The 19545-nt window shown below is 44.3% G+C and overlaps 1 protein-coding gene across 7 annotated transcripts in view; it reads left to right on the forward strand.

The window, feature by feature from the left end:
- LOC135262971 (phosphatidylinositol-binding clathrin assembly protein-like) overlaps positions 1-19545 on the forward strand; it is a 45794-nt gene that overhangs the window by 6435 nt on the left and 19814 nt on the right. For all 7 annotated transcript variants that reach the window (XM_064350459.1, XM_064350457.1, XM_064350461.1 and 4 more), the window contains exons 2-10: positions 7221-7363; positions 10469-10544; positions 10664-10766; positions 10966-11059; positions 12054-12165; positions 12941-13047; positions 15427-15468; positions 17257-17342; positions 17699-17822. In XM_064350459.1, coding sequence (XP_064206529.1) covers positions 7221-7363; positions 10469-10544; positions 10664-10766; positions 10966-11059; positions 12054-12165; positions 12941-13047; positions 15427-15468; positions 17257-17342; positions 17699-17822 — 887 coding nt within the window. The remainder of the gene's footprint in view (positions 1-7220; positions 7364-10468; positions 10545-10663; positions 10767-10965; positions 11060-12053; positions 12166-12940; positions 13048-15426; positions 15469-17256; positions 17343-17698; positions 17823-19545) is intronic.

Here is a 19545-nt window from a genome sequence, read left to right on the forward strand (position 1 = left end):
GGGAAACTGAGCTGCACCATGGAGACAGTGGGCGGTGGCCAACACCGCATTGTTTGGCCTGTGTGTTTTCCCGAAGTCAGAACTGATAAATGTGTAGGAGTCTCTCGCAAGGACTCAACATATTTTTTCTCTGAGGCTTCACCTGTCCTCCAACCTTAGAACGGCTCGATGTAGAACACTGTTGTAGACAAGCAGACGTTGTAAAGCAACGCAACAGATTATTTGTTGAACCATCGTTGGAACAGTGACAGATGGTATGCTCAGGAGAATCAGCTTCTTCCCTGTCAATCTCAGGAAAGGACTGCACAAGGCTCTCCTCGGCACTTGATGGGAATGTACTCTCAGCCTTCAAATTCATGTGTGATATTAAGCATTCGGGGGTCTGTGCCAGGACTCCGGCTGATTTTCCCCTTAAAGAATTTGCTGTGAAACGTTGAATGCTGTTGTCCTCACATGCCTCTCTGGGTGTATTTATAGCTGTGCCAGCTTTTTGGCTGGTGCGACTAGAGTGTGGTCTGTGTACCTTCTGTGATGCGATGCGTCGTCGCTGTATTCAGGTCACTGCTGGCAGCAGAAGTGTATGGTGGGGCTGTGGAATTTGACTGTACAGCACACAGTCGCTGGAGCAGGGAATCAATGGAAGCATGATAGAATTGAGTCAAAACCTCAAGGTGATTTCCTGTTGTTGCCCCCCCCCCCCATTAGATCAGAGAGATGAAAAGTGCAATTAAGTGGCACAATGTCCCTTATTGATTCTCTCTGGAATTGCTCAAGGGGAAGCCAAGTGGAAATGTTGTGATTCCGGAAGTTTCTTTTATTAATGCAGCCGCCTTATTTTCTTTCAGCCTTCTGTGAGTCACTCAAAGGCTGTGTAAGAGGTTGTCCAGCACAGTCATCCCCTGACTTTGTTTATCCAATTGTCTTATCATTGCCTGAACTGGGGGCTACTTATGTTGCTTTACACTTTTGTGAGTGCTGGCGAGGAACTGTGTTTCTAGGGATAACAATTCCGAACAAATTCGTTCTTGGAACAAATTGTGTGGAAGGGTCGACGGAAAGGCAAGTAAACTAGAGTTAAGTTCTGTAAGCAGACTATCAAAGGAGTGCTCTCTGGTGCTCTTTCTGACTAATAGCAGATGTGTTGAGGTGTCACTTTATGGAATAGTGTCATTGAGCAGCTACTGTGGGGAAAGGACAATTGTGTAAAAACACATAACTAATAGGAAGGCTGACTTACAGCCTGAAGTAAGCTCTGAGGTATTCTGCTTTACTTGTTTACGCAGTTTGCTATTGTTCCGAATATATTGTTCCATCTCATCCCACTGATATTCGGTTGGATTGAGATCCGGTGATTGGGCCAGCCACTGCATTAAGCTGAATTCATTGTTGTATCTGTAGAACCATTCCTCGACTGACATAACTTTGTGGCGAGGGGCATTATCCTGCTGACAAAAATAAATTCTCAGAGGGATACACTGCTGCCAATGAAGGGAAGCACCTGATTTTCAGTAAAGTTCAGATATTCTGTGGAATTCAAGGGTTGCTCCACTTTCATCAAGGGACCCAGTGCATGCCATGAAAGCACATCCCACCCAATCACACCACCAAGACCAGCCTGCAATGTTGGCACATGGCTTGATGGGTGCATGGACCCATGAGGGGGGATGACCCAAAATAATAAAACCGGTCTATTGGTTATATTAAACTGTGCTGTACTGTATGGAAAACAAATTACAAAAATAGATACATGTACATAATTTTAGTGATTTTCATACCTTTAGTTAGAATGACTTTTGACCCTATAGTCATAGTAGCGATTGTCACCAATATTTTTCGTTGTGTGATAGCAAAGTTCCGTGCAACATATCTGGACAAGTCCAAACAGGGAAGTTGTCTCCTTTGTGTTGAAGGACTGCGGGGTAGTATAGTGTGGTAAACGTTAAAATGTTTAATTTTACTGACTGAATTTCACTTGGTTTTGATACAAAACTGTATGGTTCCGTTTCTGAAATATGTTTTAGAAATCTGTAATGTATTAGAATAGGCAGGAGTGAAGCAGTGGCAAGCTTTTGTTAAATAGGGATATGGTTTCTGTCGAAAATCTGATTGATGGCAGACTCCTTTTTTTGTTGCACGATTTCTCCTATGGGCGGCTTGAAAAAAACACTAGGCCGGCTTGCCTTAGACATTTCAATGCAGAGAAAACCCTGGTGTGTGTGTGTGTGTGTGTCTATATAAGTGACTTCAGTATCACTGACAGATGGTGATAACAGTACTGTTAAAGGAACATTTCAGCCAAGTGTCGTGGGTGGAATAGGTCCTAATTGACCTAATGGTTGGTCATTTGTACCATGAGTTATTAAAATGACTTCAGCGTTCGTAGCAAGTTAAGAAGGAACAGCTGTGAGCGACTCAGAGTGCTGCAGCCTGGCCAGGTGCAAATGTCAACACCTGGCTTCCTGGAAGCAGAGCCACTGACCAGCTGCATCCTGCCAGCAACCTTGTACTGCACATCCAGATCGTAGGATCGTTATAGACCCCAAAACAGGAAGTCATTAAGGGTCCTCTGTAAGGTACGTGTGCATTTAAATGAATGGTGAAAACTCGAACATGTACCAGAGCTAAAGTCTTGGTCTTGAGGGAATTTGTGCCTGTCAGGATGCTCTCTTGGTCTAGGTTGTGCATATTATGGTCTTGGACTGGACCTCACAGTCAGCACATTGGCCCCATTTGAGACAGAGACAGTCTTGTGGTTCGGTTTTATTGCCAAAAACCTTGTTGCGCCAGAAAGAATGGGCTTGCTACCGAGAACTCATAGACAAGAAATAGGCAATATTGGATGGCTTGTAGCACCAAATCCGTTTTAAATAACAAAACCAGAACTATCAGCATCTTTGCGATACCAGACTTCCCGTGCCAAATGATGTGCTTGTTCTAGAGAAACGCAAATAAAAATGGCAATTTTCTGTGAGCAGCAGACCTGGGGGACATCCACACTCCGCAAAATGCAATGGGAAAAATCATCTGGGGGTTTAATACCTTGGAAAAGCATGTCGACTTTCTAGCTCCATATGACTGGCTGCAAGAGGCAGAACTCGCATGCTGTCTCACATCAGAGGTACTCACACCAAAAAAAAAAGGAATTCATATAGCTGAGATAACAAAATGTTCTGTTTATTTTCTACAGGTGCTCAGTGCCAAAGAGTAGAGAGTGCTCAAGTGCAAAAAAAAAAAAATGGAAATGGCTGTAAGCGACTTCCCTCAGTGCTTCGGTTTTACCGAGTTTCTCACTTCAACGTAACTCCTCCCTGTTTTGTGCCAGCTTTCGGAAGCCTTTGAAACTGACATTAATTACATATGTGTGCTTCAGTCCCTAATGGTAATTGCTCTTGCAAAGTGTAATGCTCACTATAGTTCAGTGAGCATTACGCTCGGCCCTGTAATTTGTCGAGCAGTATTTATTTGACTGTCCTTTTAAGGCCTATAGCCTAAATACAAAAAAAAAGAAAAAAAAAAAAGACCTCATTGCCCTGGACACAACAGTGTGTTTTTCTTCTCTAGAATGGGCTACAGCCAGAAATAGCAAAGTGCTAAGTTTAATGTTTTGTGCAGTGACATTTATTTCCTCTGGAATGAAGGAACTTCTACTACAGGTAGATGTATAGACAAGTTTGAGTCTCAAGGGGCTATATTGATTCATAGACACATTCATCATCCTGTGTTTAGTGTTTCGCATCAATGAGTTTTCTTTCATTTTTTTTCATGTCTCTAATTTAGGTTCCTCTTTTAAAGTAATGATGATGTACCGCGGTAACGGACCATAATTGTTGTATTCCTGCTTTTCATCATTTTGCTTGCTCCCTTATTCCGACATACCCAATGCTGCTGATTACAAGGCCCTTATGACATTAAGGCCCAGCTTTCACTTGCAACAGTCGCCAGATGGGTCAAGAATTTCCTTGCCTTGCATCCTTTTACGGATACTAGGAGCAAGGAAAGGATAAAATAAGCAAATGGAATGAGCGCAAAGCATGATTCCTGATGTTAATTTCATGTATTTTTGACCCATTTGGCCTTCCATGCTAGAAAAGGAGGCAAGGATAGGAAGCAAAAAAAAAAAGCGGTTGGAACCCACCCTATGTAGATTAGATAGCGTGGCAATCAGCGGTGTCAATCTCCCAATCAGCAGTGACAATGCTGCGTATGTTCACCTGTGGTTCAGCTTGAAGCAGGCAAGCAGACAGATTGACAGACCAACATAGTGGTTTATACTAGATGCTGGTTGGGCTAGCATACGACTTTAGATTGGCAAAAAATCGGCAGAATAAATTTATCCATCACCGATTCCCAATGTATTCATCCAGTCACCCAATATGAGGCATCTGCTGACTCTTGGGGTATGCTTATAGATTATTAGAAGAATTATTATTATAGAATTCCGTGAAAATATCAGAAATATGCGATAATGGATTATGCAAATGTGCAATCTCTTTGCAATGGAATGTATGGAAAATGGTTTGGCAGTTCTATGCAAATACCCGAATAGTGCCATAGTGCAATTAAGTGGATTCCTCTGTATTATCATTGACCTACACTTGGTAAGCACTTGGTGTTTGCTTGGTAAACCGAGGTAAAACACCCCCTTAAAAATTGATTTTCTTCTAAAGTAGAAGTAATTTTAATATCAATGTAACATGTACATAGTTGTACAAGTAGCTTTTTTTTTTTCCTCGGTAAGGGCTGTGTCTGTCGGCTACGTTGGCAGTGGTTATAGCTTGCCTCTCTGATCTCTCCTCTAAGAGCGGTTTGTCATTTTTGCGCCCGTCGAGCTGGCCGTCAGGACGTGCTCTCCCTCTACGGAGAGCCGACCAGCACCACGAGGCTGAACGGCATCCCAAGCCTGGCCTTTTCTCTGCCGCGTGCGACAACGGACACCATAGTGTGAAACGGGGCCCGAAACGGGGGGGTAAAAAAAACCGCACGGCGTACGATTCACAGCCCCCCCTCCCCACGCTAACGCTACTTTCCCCCGCTGTTTAATTGTCCTCCTGCGTTGAATTATTTATCCTGGGTCTCTGGACGCGCGCCGCTCCGTGCCGCTCCGCGCCGCCGAGGCCTCTGTGTGAGCAAACCCCTGCCCCTGACCGCGTTGGCGGCGGTCGGGCGCTGCGGCGAGCATCTTTAGCGGGCAGATTTGCGCCGCAGCGAGACGGCCGGGCCGGGGGGAACCGTTAATGCCGCGGCAGTGCGAGATCGTCCGGATAAATGTGTCACATTCTCTCAAACACAACAGCCTTTGCTATTTCAGCCAGGCTTTCGGTCCCCTCCCCGTGAAATAACTGGCTTTAACTGGTCTGTGATCGATGGCATCCACATATTGCGGTTTTTCCCCTCTTTCCCCTCTACACACACTGTTTAAATCAACACATCCCCACATTAAATCAGACTCTTTTCTGTCTCCAAGGGCCCAATCAGCTATGTGCTGGCTGTAGGAAAATAGCAGGACTGCAGTGGAGAGCTGGGGAGAGAGGGTGGTGAGATTCTGATAGCAAAACGGCAAATCCTGAGCGATGCGTCGACACACGCCAGCCTTAGAACGCAGGTTTTTCTGCCCTTTATCCTGAGCTGGATCATGCTTCACCTTGAAAGGCAGTTGTAGAAATCTATAGATGCCTCCATTGTAAAGATGGAGGCAACCCAGTGGTGTAATGAAGCATCACCTCCTTTATTACCAAGTCTGTGCACCACACCGCGCTGCCCTGATGGGGCTGGGGGAATGCTGGTGCATGTGCTTGTGGGGGAAGGGTGGCTTCATAGCTGAAGGGTTTCTCCACATCCCTGCATCTCTCCAGTCTATCCTAGAATCCCCTTTCTTCCTCTTTCGTACAGTAAGATAGACGAAGGAGGCGGGCACGGGTGCTCTGTTGCATTTTTCTTCTCGGTGTGGAGCTATTGTTGGGGACTGCAATGTGAGAGTGTGGTACCTGTGTGCGAAATACCAGGCCCTTGTTGCTTGGTTTGCTCAGAGTCAAAGCAAAATAAATCTGCATGAATGAGCCTGAGCAGTCCGCTGGCTTGCAGCACTTACTGGTTTATAATGCGAATCGAGCTCATGTTATTGCCTACACCAGTCAAAAGCTGTTTTTAAACGGAGCTGTACCTTGCGAGGAAATCGGCTTGCTAAGAGAGTACGACATGAAGTGATTACAATCAGGCATATCTGTGAAGGCCAGGACTGATAAAATGAATAGCAATATTTTTCAACTGCAATGTAATTTGGCAGGTCTTCTACACAGATAGGGCTCTAAATGTACTCGTTGCTGGGAGTGTAATGGAATTATTGTCCGATGATTGTCTGAGCGTTTTCTCCTCCTAGCTGAATCCAGTGTTATCAGTGATGTGTTTTTGCAGTCTTGCACCAGCAAAAGGAGCATAATATTGACTTCCAAGCACAAGATGAATTGGCATGGCAATATTTCTAGTACACGCCTGTTTTTGTATGTTTACTTGATAGGATGGAAACACTAGCTTGGAACCCAGACATGTTGCATTGACATAGTTACATATATAGTGCATTCATAATTATGTACCCACTGGATCTGGTTATGTTCTATTTTGGCCCTTAATGACACCATTGTAAATAAAAATAAAATAAAAAATGCTCAGGCCTGCTATTGATTGGTTGACACACAGCGTTTTTTGAGGCTGGCATGATATCCACCAATATGAAATATTATGGAGTGGTCCCCCTTTTATTGTTGAAGCAACTAACTGAAATGTTGAGAGGTCCATTTCCAGACCATTTAAAGGGGAATTTCACCCTGAAATAGATTTTTAATGGTAATTGTATCTGTCCCCTGAAAATATATAAAAAAAGGTGGCAAAAATGTTATAGATATGTCTCCTATCGTTGAAAAGTGTGTCACAATGGCATGGTTTGTATCACTGGGTAGCCACACCAACTGTCAACACAGTGAAGACACACTCCAAATCTAAGAGGTGTGTTGGGTTCTGGATGTGAGAAGACAGCCAACTAGTTAAAGAAACTGTTTTAACCTTCTAACAGGTGGAGGGATCAGTAACATACAATATGAGGTTAGGGTGAAAGTCCTGTGCTGTGTTTGTAATAGTATGGCTAAAGGTAGCCTATGCGTTTGAGGCTTTTGGAACATGGAGGTAGAACCAGAGCCCCTCACCGTGTTTGTGCTCGTCTCCGGCAGACCTGATCCACTGCACCAACGAGATGAACGTGAGCATTCCCCAGCTGGCGGACACGCTGTTCGAGAGGACCGCCAACAACAGCTGGGTGGTGGTCTTCAAAGCGCTCATCACCACTCACCACCTCATGATGTACGGCAACGAGGTGAGCGCACTTACACAGGAACTCTATTCAACCAGACAGGCAGACTGAGAACTCTTACTCCTCTTACTGCTGCTGTAGTCAGAAATAATAAGCGAAAGATCAACATTATTGCTCTGAAGGTGCGTAATTTATGCAGCCAACTGGAATACATTTGTAAAATTAATTTTATAGTGTTAGGAATATATGAATAAATATGTTCATTTTTTTTTGACTGAGCTGGTATGATTATAAGGTAAGCTGTAGTCATGTAGCTACCTGTTTGACCGCAGTTGGTCTTGAACAGTGAGATGGAGAAAACAGTGAAGACCGAAGCCCTTTCTCCTTAGGCAGCACTATGGCTATTATCCGCTGGTTACAGTCGGCGCTGGCACGATTGGGATTCTACAGCAAAGCCCCCCTCTGTACTCAAACCCAGTGTCGAGCAGGATGTCTCTAGGCCCTCAGGATTAATAAATCTGACATCCCCAGCCAAGCCTACCAAGGACATTGCCTCTTAACAAAGGTTCCTGAAGTAACCGTGACATTAGGTTACACTTACTGCAAATTAATAACGCTCCGCTAGCAGAAAGGTGAATCTGATGATTTGATCTCTGTCCTCATTTGCATTCGTTTAGTCCTGTTTGCTCATCGGAACCCGTAGCATCTGTCAACTGAGCCTAATGAACACAGGCGATTATTTACCCAGTTTCTTTGAATAGCATTACCTTATCTGTTTAACCAAGGTTCTGTGGGTAAAACTGCGGTGTGTTGTGTTTTATCTCTCTTATATTTGGGTGGCAAGGCTCTGTTAGGGACGAAGGCTCTTGTTGGCCGCTGAAGATTCGTGTGGACACGCGCCTGTGGACGGTTCAGCGCGCGGACTCCGCCGGCGTGGGTGAGCCGGGTGCCGCACGATTCCTGCGAACGGCGTCGGGCTTTTCATCACGCTGGCTACGCCCCCTCCCCGCCGACACAGTGCTCCCCCCTCTTGCTTTCAGGATTTTCAGATTTAGCATCCTTTGTCCGCCCTAAAACCGCGGGGGTGAATCTGGTTTTCGGCGGAAGGTTCCGGCGACGCAGGTGGAGACGGGCCCCTGAGCGAAAACAAACAGAGACACAGAAGGGTAAATAGGGGGGTGGGGGGAGCCCTGTGCTCTGTCTCCTGTGTGGGGGGCATTACGGGCGCTTCTGGGGTCCTCCAGCCTGCTTATGCTTGAGCAAGGAGAGAAGCGCCCCCCCCTCTGTTTGCTGCCTGGAAATGGTGCAGAGCTTTTGAGCTCCTTATAATTGATAGTCATAGTCATAACTCTGACCTCATTGTCATTGGCAAACTATTTTTCTGTAGCTAAGTTAAGATTTGGCATGAAGGTTATGTGATTACAATTAGCATTTTGCATTATTATTATTATTATTATTTGATTTAGAAGACATAGTAACTGGCTAAGTCCTCTGGGCCAAGCTGGTCAGACAGTCGGTGGACAAAGAACTGATTGTGATCTGATGAAAGTGCTGATCGTAGAACATTGCATAGTGTGTGTCAGACAGAGGGAGGAAAAGAGAGAGAGAGAGAGAGAGCGGGAGAGAGAGGGAGGGGGGGTTTGGAGCGAGGTGAGAAATGCGATTATTTTCTGAGTCATTCTGAGTCATTGTACTGTCCCAGATCAATTCAAGAATCGGGAGAGTGACGCTGCAGGAGTGGAATTGCGTCAAAGACCGCACGCAAGGAAAGAACAGGACCGAGGACAGGATGACTATGAGATTTACGAGCGGGGCAGAATGTTTCAGCGTTACGCAGGCCTGACCGGAGGCTCGCTGCAGATCCGGGGTGTTTAGATTGGGTGTTCCCGGAAACCCTTGAAGAGAATAAAAACTTTAGACTTTGGAAGGCTTCCAGTGGGCAGGACTCGCAGCAGACGGAAGCCAATCAGAGTTTAAGCACACTGTTGAAAGGCGTTAAGAGACGTTCAGTAACCTGTCATGTGAGGCCAGAACAGGGCAGACTGCAGTAAGGAGAGCCTCCCGATGGGCGTGACCTTCAGAAGCCCACCAATGGGAGAAAGGGTCAAGGCATGATGGGCAGGGAGGGAATGGAGCACACAGGTGTCACGGCGTTTGGTGAAGAGGTGCTCCATATCACACAAAGTCTATCGGATGCATAGCATTCGAGCACTGCTTTTGACCCTTTCAAGGGTTAGGCCTGACCACAGAAGCAGCCAAGCTTCGTTTCACGCCTCCCGCATAGAAGGTTTGAGATTTCTTCAGGAATTTGAAATGTCCTGTCCTCACCTGGCCCTAGCGTCCCTCCGTGACCTCTCGAGAACTACAGCGCTGTTTTTAAAGGACGTTGTAGAAGATCGTAAACTCCATTCGGGATATTTAATGTGGCCATACCGCCTGCCTTCTCCTCTTAGGAGTTTATAAGAAAAAAAATGGTGCACACACACCAGAAGCAGTTTCTCAGGCAGAGTGCTTTGACCTCTTGTCTCCTTCACCGGAGGCGGAAAACATTACAAAAACGCTCCCAATTCGCCGAGCACATTTTCCTCTGCTGGGGGACCCGTCTCAAAGCACTAAAAACCTTGCCGTCCTTCCCCCCCTTTCCCCGGAGGTGGCCGACGAGAGCGGAGCTTTCGCAGTCAGAAAATGAAACTCGAGCCCGTCCCCTCACGCTCGTTACAGAGTGTTTGGTGCGAAGCCCGTTCGTCCTCAGATGTAGACCGAGGCTCCGTGTTGGGCTTGAAGGGAGGGTAGAGTTCCGCCTCGTCAACGTTTTTTTTTTTTCGCCTCCCGCTGGCCCGGGACTGATCTGTTTTCCTGTGGGGTTCCTGGCCCCCCGTTCCCTCCGCCTCAGAAGCCGAGCCGAGAGGCGGAGCTTTTCCATTCCTGCGTTTGGGAATGTTTGAAGGACACTAGAATGTGCTGTTAGATGCCGATAACGGTAGCGGTAACAGTTCATGACGCACTTTCCTCCCCTTGCTTTGCTGCCTGGTTGATTTTAAAATGTGTGTTCTTAGCTTTCCATTTTATCCACCGAAGTTGTGGAGTCATGATCGCCAGTCAGAAAGATTCATCTGTTCCCTCCCCCCCCCCTCCTTTTTCCTTTCTTCCTTGGCTCGTCCCTCGCAGCGGTTTATCCAGTACCTGGCCTCCAGAAACACTCTCTTTAACCTCAGCAACTTCTTGGACAAAGGCGCATTGCAAGGTAGGATAATGGGACTTCAATGTGACGGCGTACCGAAGGACTAGCTTAGCATTGCGCAGTGAATATGTCCAAAGCCAGTATTTGCGTAAGGTTAAGGAAAGATGCGTTGTCTCTTCCAGGATATGACATGTCGACCTTTATCAGGCGTTACAGCCGATATCTGAACGAGAAGGCGCTTTCCTACAGGCTGGTGGCTGTGGACTTTACCAAGATGAAGAGAGGGTAACCACCACTCTGATTTCCCCAGCTTCCCTTCAGAAAGACCTGTTAAGAGCTTTGCTCTGATCAGCATTACTGCATCCGGAGTGAATTTGAACCCTTTCCCCTTTTCCTCTCTGGGATTTTGTACAGTATATACAAATATACAAGTATATTTCAATATATATATGTAGACTTTTGAAAAGCTGCTTGCATCTGACAGGATTGATGGAGTGATGCGCACTATGAGCACAGAGAAGCTGATCAAGACCCTCCCCATCATCCAGAACCAATTGGACGCCTTGCTGGACTTTGAGGTACTGAGCGCTCGCTTTGAAACTCTGGGATTTATGGGTAGGAGTGCTGAGAACGTCAAGCCTGAGAACGTTAGCACATTTTAGGGGAACAGATGCGCACACACTATTAAATGCTCACAAAATGATGCAAATAATGCTTTTTTTAATGGCGCAAGCAATGTTTTGATCTGCGAGGCCTTGTCGATTATGCCCATCACCTGTTTACTAGTTTCTCAACTTTCAGCTCAACTTTTAAAAAATGCTGACTACAGGAAATCCATCTGTCAAAGAGCAAGCGCAGTTATGCAGTTTAAATAGATTTTATAGTAATTACTTTATTGATTTGTTTTCTTTTGAAGAAAATCAGAAGTTTTGATCAATTTTACTGCAGACCAAAGGTGCTACGCATTCATTGTCAATACTGTGGTAAAATAAATTCTTGCAGGAAGAGTGATGGATTTGAATGATTTCATCAGAGTGATTTAAAAAAAAAAAAGTAAAATAGTTGTGTGCTTTAGTAGTCCTCGCAAAGTCCTTACTGTTAAGTTGCGTACCTGGGTTCCAACCTCCTCCTCCTTGCTTTTCTCCTGTATAAAACAAATGCATTCTCTTCCCACCTTGCAAACACAAAAAAATGGCTGTTTCTTTTAACCACAGCCAGCCTCTACACTATTTACTCTGCTGTAGTTGGAAGACCCATTGGCCTGAATTCAGTCAACATTCATCCTTGACTTTGGATGTACAAATAAATTCAACTGTTGCATCATTTCTTCACCAACAGTTTGTCAAATTATTTTTTGGTATGCGAACAAAAAAACAGAGAGAATAAAGAAACTGAGAAAATAAAGAAAATAATAAAGATTAAATAGAAATTATATGGAATATGAATTATCACATAAATATGACGAACCAAAGGCTGTTTTATATTGGAAGTTTGAACATCACAGATTGTTCCCCTCGTCCTGTACATCCTGTAGCAGATTTCCAAACTAACCTTTGAGCCCTCCCTTCCCAGGCCAACCCCAACGAGCTGACCAATGGGGTCATCAATGCTGCCTTCATGCTTCTGTTCAAAGACTCGATCCGCCTCTTCGCAGCATACAACGAGGGCGTCATCAACCTCTTGGGTAAGGAGCCCAGGTGGACAGTCGTGCACTTTCATTGGGCTAGAACAGCCCCTGGCCCGTGCAGTGCACTTACTGTTTAATCATTACACATTAAGCAATTCCACAAAGCTTTGTATGAAGGGTATCTGCATAACGGATATAAAAAACTTTGTATGAAAAGGACACGTGCACAGTTAAAGTTATTGTTAAAATGGCGATAAAAGTTTCTGACACCAATACATTTTTCAGTATTTTTTGTGTTTTATGTCTATTTTTGATAAAATGAGAAATGCCTGGCTATTCATTTAAAAGAGTGTTTTCTGTATTTTTGTCTATGACATTGTTGAAGGAAAAGCTCTGCTGTACTTGCAGGTAATTGGGGACAGTTACATGACTTAAAGTATTGTTTAAAATCTAAATGCCTCAAAAATGGAAAATACAAAACAAAATAAAATAAAGAAAATACAGCTCAAGGAAATGACCTCATATTATAAGTGAATGTATATGTTTTGTGTATGTACTGAGTGTGGTGGCTGAACACATAAGGATGCAAATCGTGGCTGCATATTACAAATAACTGGAGTGCTTTCAGACTCAGAAATGCATTGTAGACCATCATTATCCTAACATCGGCTTCTTGGAAGAGGAAGCTATTCTTATGTTGCTGAATTTAATTATGGTACTTGTCTATCTGAAGGAACTTTCAGGTAATTGCACGTTGGAAATGTGTATTGAACATATTTTGCTGTTATTGCATTCTTAATGGCTCTCTCTCTTTCTCTTTTTTCCCTTCAAGAGAAATATTTTGATATGAAGAAGAACCAATGTAAAGATGCTCTGGACATTTATAAGAAGTTTCTCTACAGGATGACAAAGCTGTCCGAGTTTCTCAAAGTTGCCGAGGTAGTTTCACGCTCTCTTTTTCCGGTTCAGGTGCAAGGAAGGATAAAATTCTTTACAGGAAGGGTAAATTGTTTCAGTTGACTGTGAGAACGGGGTTGGTGCAGCACTGTCTTTTTAGGGTCCCCCTCTCTTTTTTTCCGCCCACTTTTTCACCCTTAAAACCAGCATCCACACCACCGACAGCCACGATCGGATCTCTAACCGCATATAGTATTATAGCATAGAGTAGGTGACACATCCACCTTTTCTCTTCCATGAGCTTCTCCTGCACCTTGAGTAGGCCTGGACCGTAGCCAGTATTTCATCTCCGTTCACCTCAGCAAGATTGGCATGTGATGAAAGGCTATATCCCCTGGGACACTATGTGACTGTCCCTGTCACGCATCGATAGGAAGACAGTGTATTGTGTCTGTGATGGAGTCACATTCTACCCATTTGATTTTTCTTAATTTTAATTCTAGTACCTGTACTTACATTGTATTTCTTTTTTAGCACAGGAGTTGTGAATATAGAGTATTCTGCTTACAAATTATACTCAGGGGTCCCACCATCCTTGAAATTCCTTGTAAATTTTGGAAAGTCTTGGAAGCACTCAAATATTACGCCAAATATTATGCCTTGAGAAATCATGGGAAATTTCCCAAATGCATAAAAAGTATTCACAATAAGCTACTGTACATTTTCCTCCTCAAAACACTAGCTTTCTTCCTCACACAGTAGCCTTCTCACTTGCACGCTAGCTCAATTCCCTGACCGTTGGACCTTTTCGTACATTTATCCTTGAAATTTTGAACAGTCACGGAAAATATACCAGAATACTGGAACATGCGTAGCTGCCCCTCTGTGTATATTAGTCTATGGAGTGTTTTCACTGATCCTAAGCTCCTGTTCACTGAGACCACGGGAGGGCCCTGTCCCTCGGTTGCTGGGAAACAGGAGTGCCGAAGTCATTTGGCACAGCAGGCCCCTCTGTAAGCTTGTCTTCGTTGACTGTTAGGTGCCTGATACCCTTCATCGCGTGCTGCAATGAAAAACACGCCCTTCCACTGTACTAGAAGACCCCTGTTAATCATGCGAGGGTATGGTAGATAGGGCTGGGGGCCAGTTGCCCTTTTCAATTCAGTCAACTTGCAAAATCAATGGAAAATTTCATGAAATTGAAATTTTCGTGAACATTATAAGCATCTTGTGATTCTTGAATTGAATTAGTTCACCGAATATGGAATCAACCCCAACCCTGGGGGGTCTCTCATTATAAGCATCGTTTCTATCACTTTGTTTTCTTTGCCATAGGATCATAAAAGTTGAAAAATAGCCAATCATTTTTCCTCCACTTTTGATAAAGTTACTTTGGCTAGCTTAGAAATAATAAATTATTTGCTGTGGGAAATATTTTGAAACATTGTTCCTCCTGCATATCAACACTGTTAGACAGGAGAAACATCCCCTGGCTGGCTGTGTGTGGGTGTGGTTGGCAGGGCTTTCATATCTGTCAGTTTAAACTGACTGAGTGGGCCCGGTCATATTAATCTTTTAGTCATCTTGTAGTCCTTTTTGTTTTTTGGCTGAATCTGGGCTGTCCTACCTCGATTTCTCCCGGGTACAAGAACCGCTCGTATTCATACCTCCCGAAATGCTGGAGACGTCAGACAGCTGCAACATCCCTCCCCTTCTCTAAAAAAATAAAGACAACTGAGCACCCAGTCCGCAGTGCTCCCTCTCTTTCCCTCTCTATCTCTCTCCCCCTCTCTCTGTCTGTCTGTTGCTCAGTGAAAAAATGATGAATCTACGCATAATATTCTGAACAGCTTTTAGCTGCGTTTGTGCCATGGTTTTTTTCGGATGTTCATTTGGACACGCTTTGAAAAATCTGTTATTTAGAAGTGTTATTGTACCAACTTGCTTTCTTTGTAGGAGGGCAGGGGGATCTATCCAAAGACGAGTTAGCTTTTAGGGTTCACACATTCAAAAAAAATGTCTACCATCGTGTGTCTTGTGCATTTTTTCCCCCTTAAGTCACCATTATTTGAGTGTTTATTTCTGGATGTTTCTCAAGCCACGGTCACATCCCCCATCTCTCTGTGCCCGGCCCATAGTTCTGCAACAGTCCAAGGCATTTCTGTGTGCAAAACCCCATTCCAGTTGTGTGTGTGTGTGCGCGTGTGTATATGTGTGTATGTGTGTGTGTGCGTGTGTGTGAGCATGCAAAGACCCCTTTTTTCTGTTGTTTCGTTTACAGTCACTGCATGGAGTAATGGATCCTTTTGTTATATTCTTTTCCTGTCTTATTTTCTCCCCCACTTCCCCCTTCCTTTATTCTGTTTCTTTTCTTTTCTATTTTTTATTTTTTTTCCGTTTTTCCCTTTTTTTGTGACACAGCAAGTTGGGATTGATCAGGGTGACATCCCAGATCTAACGCAGGTCAGTGTACATTTCATCTCAATTTCTCCATGTTGCTCCATTCAAAACGCTGCCATTCCCTATTCACCCTACAGATTTACACCCCTCTCTCCTCTCTCTCTCTCTCTCTCTACCTCTCTCACACACGCACTTCCTCTGGTTACTTCTGTGTTAGCTACAGGTCAGGGCCTCTCCCCTCCACACTGCAGCATTGTGTCTTATCAGATGCAATTTGTAGCCCTCTCCATTAAAAAAAGAAGTGGTCAGGCAGGCAGGCTCTTTAATTCATAAAGGATTTGAAAGTGCATTGTTCAGCAATCTAGGATTAAGGGTTGAAAGCAACTTAAGAGCGTACCAGGTGGTGTACTACAGGAGAAAGACCTGTAATTATTGAAAGATGCAGTTCAGTTGACCCTCCACAGTCTACGGTAGATCTCATCTTATTTATCCAACAAAGTGTGATGATGTGATTTTTTTAAAATCCAACTAAATTGCATACCTTGTGTAAGGTTGCTTTAGGATGCGTTTACCAGATGTTTGCGCATATGCGGATCGTGTGTGTATGTAGACAAACAGATTGGCTTGTAACATGACATGGGTGAGGAAATTGATTTATTTAAAGTTTGTTTTATCATCTCTCTGAAATTGACACGCAAGCACCACCTAGCACACACAGCAGAAATGCGTCAGTATCTTAGTCTGAAGCATCAAGCTGCAGACAGGGCAGCCGAATGGTTCTGTTTTTGAGCAGGGCACTTTTCTCCTTTCTGTTCTTTTGTCTGGTTATTTATTTATTTTAATTATTATTATTAATAATTTATTTAATTAATTTTATTTATGGAGAAATTACTTTCCTTACTTTATGTAGGTTAAAAGTAAGGTACGACATTCCCTCATAGGAAGATACAAACATACTTTTTAAAAACATGATGTTTCGGCACCACATATAATGTTCTTTATCCGATGAAGGCTAGTTTGGCCGTAACGTCACGCTTTTAGCATAGAGGTAAGTTTGTATTTTCTCATTAGCGAATGTGAGGCTTTTCCTTTTGCCTACGCGCAGTATCGTTTGGAAGGTAGCGCCGCGGCTCTGTCGCTGGAGCGCAGACTTTTTCCCCCACGTAGCTCTCCCCTCTGTGCTCATTAGATTTCTCAGTAGGAGGACATCCGTGATCTCTTCCCTCTTTCCCAGTACCTGAGAAATCCGTCCTTTCTGCTGTTTGGCCTCCAGAGTCTTTGTGGCAAAAATAACTATGTGAAGTGGATTAGACGTCAAAACTGAGCATGTTCATCCTAATGCAAAAACCTATAGCTAATAAGCGTTTAAAACGCCCAACCTACGTGTGGGTTATTGAAGTGATGTGATTTCCCACAAGGAAAAAAATGGAAGAAAAAAAAAAGACCACGGAAGAAAATGGAAGCCAAACGCTAATCGTATGTAAACATATTGTGGATGTGCTTTTTTTGTATGTGAAAGCATATACACAGGCCTGTGTGCTCAGCAGAAAAGCCCTTCCTGTTATGTCAACATTAAAGGCGGGAGCGTCCCATTTGCTGGATATGAAGCAGTATATGACTTCACATGCCTGTGTGTATGCTTGTAAGAAAAGAGAAGTGTGCATGTTGGGCTCAAACCACTTTTCCTTTGACTTTTTTGTACATTTTTCCTGGGAGCTTGATAAGCTAATGCGAAGGGCATGTAACCATGGTTATTGGGAGAGTGGCGTTTTGCGTGAGGCGCGTAGGCCTCAAGCCCTTTACATGCGTGGGCTGTGACCTTCCTCACCTCTGCCCCGCTTCACCCCACAGGCCCCCAGTAGTCTGCTGGAAGCACTGGAGCAGCACCTGGCTTCTCTGGAGGGGAAGAAAACCAAGGAGTTCTCTGCAGCCAGCAGGTAGAGTTCACCTCGAAGGGCGCCACCTGCAGGGCAGGGCCTGTAGAGCAGTTGAGAAGCCCTTTTGGAACATGGTGCTTTGGCGCCGTGCCATACTGTGCAGATGCCAGTGCCCTGGATAGCAAGCTGGTGTCTGTGCTTGTGAAATGTGGCTCATTTGGAGGTTTGAGCATTTTCGGTGCCTGGCAAAGCACCTGTATGTGAGAACAGCCATTTGCAAGGCTGTGACTGACTCCTCCCCCTTTGAAGTGACTGCAGGTTGGGATTGGGTCCAGTGGAAAAACACCAGGCTGAGCGTTTTGTGTGTGTGTGTGTGTGTGTGTGTGTCTGTATGTGTGTGTGGTGTGCCCCCGCAGAGCCAGCACCCTGTCGAGCGCCGTGTCTTCCCTCTCCAACACCGGCATGTCCTTCAGCCGCATGGACGAGAAGGAGAAGCACCTGGCCTTGGAGGAGGAGCAGACCAGGCTGCAGTCCCTCAAGGTGGGAACCAGTTTCGCTCACGTACTGTACTAGAACACGCTCATGCACACACGCTCACACACCCTGAAAAACCGATAAACAGACAAGGCATGCTGGGTGGCGTATTGACCAGGTCGGGCGGTGCTGCAGGCAATCTGCAATTTTTATTTGCTTTCAAATTTTGTTTGCTCTGCATATTCAATACTTAAAAAAATGACCACAAGAAAAGGATAGCTTAATACACTGCGTTTATTGCATAAAAATAAGCTGTGTATCCTCTGCCACATTCTAATTAAGACTCCACAATTGCCTACAGAGCATCTTTAAGAATGTTACAAACTTGTGACAATATTTTTTAGAGCATTCAGTAAAAATATATTCAAAGTAATTTGTATTAGATTAAATTAAAATGCCAAGGAGTTGCCGGGTCTGAAGCAATACTATTGGAGGACACATACGGACACACCTGGCATTACTTTGGAGGTTTTATTAACTTTGTGCATTAATGTTAACATCCTCTAACCTTCATAAAACATAAATATAGGAGAAAAATGTTTAATACGTGGTTATTCGTCCATTGTGTTGGAGTTCTTTCTTGTTTTGGCCATGCTCATATTGTAAATCACTTCTAACCATGAAGAATGCCTGACTAGTTTACATTCTGGACAGAGGTGAATGCAAGCGAAATCTATTGCGGTTACCATCGCAGCACATTTGATACAAGCAATGCTGGAAGCGCCGTCCTAAAATTTCTTCTTACCATGAAGAGTGCCTGACCCGCAAGCGTGGGAAATGTGTTCCCACGGCGGCACAATTACATCGAGAAATTCCATTTTGGAAAAATAAGGCTATAAGCCATCACTCCATTTAGATCAAACCTTCTGCCTTCTGCCATCTGCCATTATTTTATTTTATTTTTTGTGTGGCAGCCCACCAGGTCTGTACAATTATAGGGGAAATACTGAATATGGAAAACAAAGTGCAATTATTTTGTATCTCACGGGCAAATGAGAACCACCTCTTGAAATACTAATAAACAATGGACTATTTTTTCCTTTTGATTGACAGGACATAATTGGCCATCAGTTGTTGTCAGACTATTGGCCGATGGCCGATTGCATCATTATTCGCCGATAATGATCGGTGGCCGGTCAGATGGTGCATTTCCATTTTGTGTTTTTAAGTTTATGCTCAGGTTTTTGTTTCTTTGGCGCAGTAAAGATTTGAGTCTCTCTTTCTTTTATTCATTCCTTCATTCATGAGTGATTTTTACATTGTCGGAATTGAGGAATTATGTCCCGATGGTTTTGGTTCCGTATTCCGGTAAATTGGCCTCATAAACCATACAAACCCAATTCACACACGTACACAGAGCTGTGATCTGGCAGTGATGCATATCCTCATCCCAGACTCCCCCTCACCCCCTCTCAAGACACCGCCTTCTAACTCATACCCAGCCCGCATCACATTCCTAGCCAAGCAGCAAAGCACAGAGGTACGCACACGCACGCACACACAAACGCAAACACTTGGCAGTACTCCAATTGAAAACAGCAGAGTGCAAGAGGAGGCCAGAGAGCAATAAATGCCACAGGGCGTTTTCTCAATATGATTTCAGTCCAGTTTCTCCGCCATTTATTTGAGCATCCCCGGGGCAATACAAGAGGACCCTCCTTGGGGGTCTCTGTTTTGTTTTTCCTCACGATTCATTGCTCAGTTCATTGAAAGTCAGCAGTCCTGCAAT

The sequence above is a fragment of the Anguilla rostrata genome, chromosome 9, assembly GCF_018555375.3.
Source record: "Anguilla rostrata isolate EN2019 chromosome 9, ASM1855537v3, whole genome shotgun sequence".
Classification (NCBI taxonomy): domain Eukaryota; kingdom Metazoa; phylum Chordata; class Actinopteri; order Anguilliformes; family Anguillidae; genus Anguilla; species Anguilla rostrata.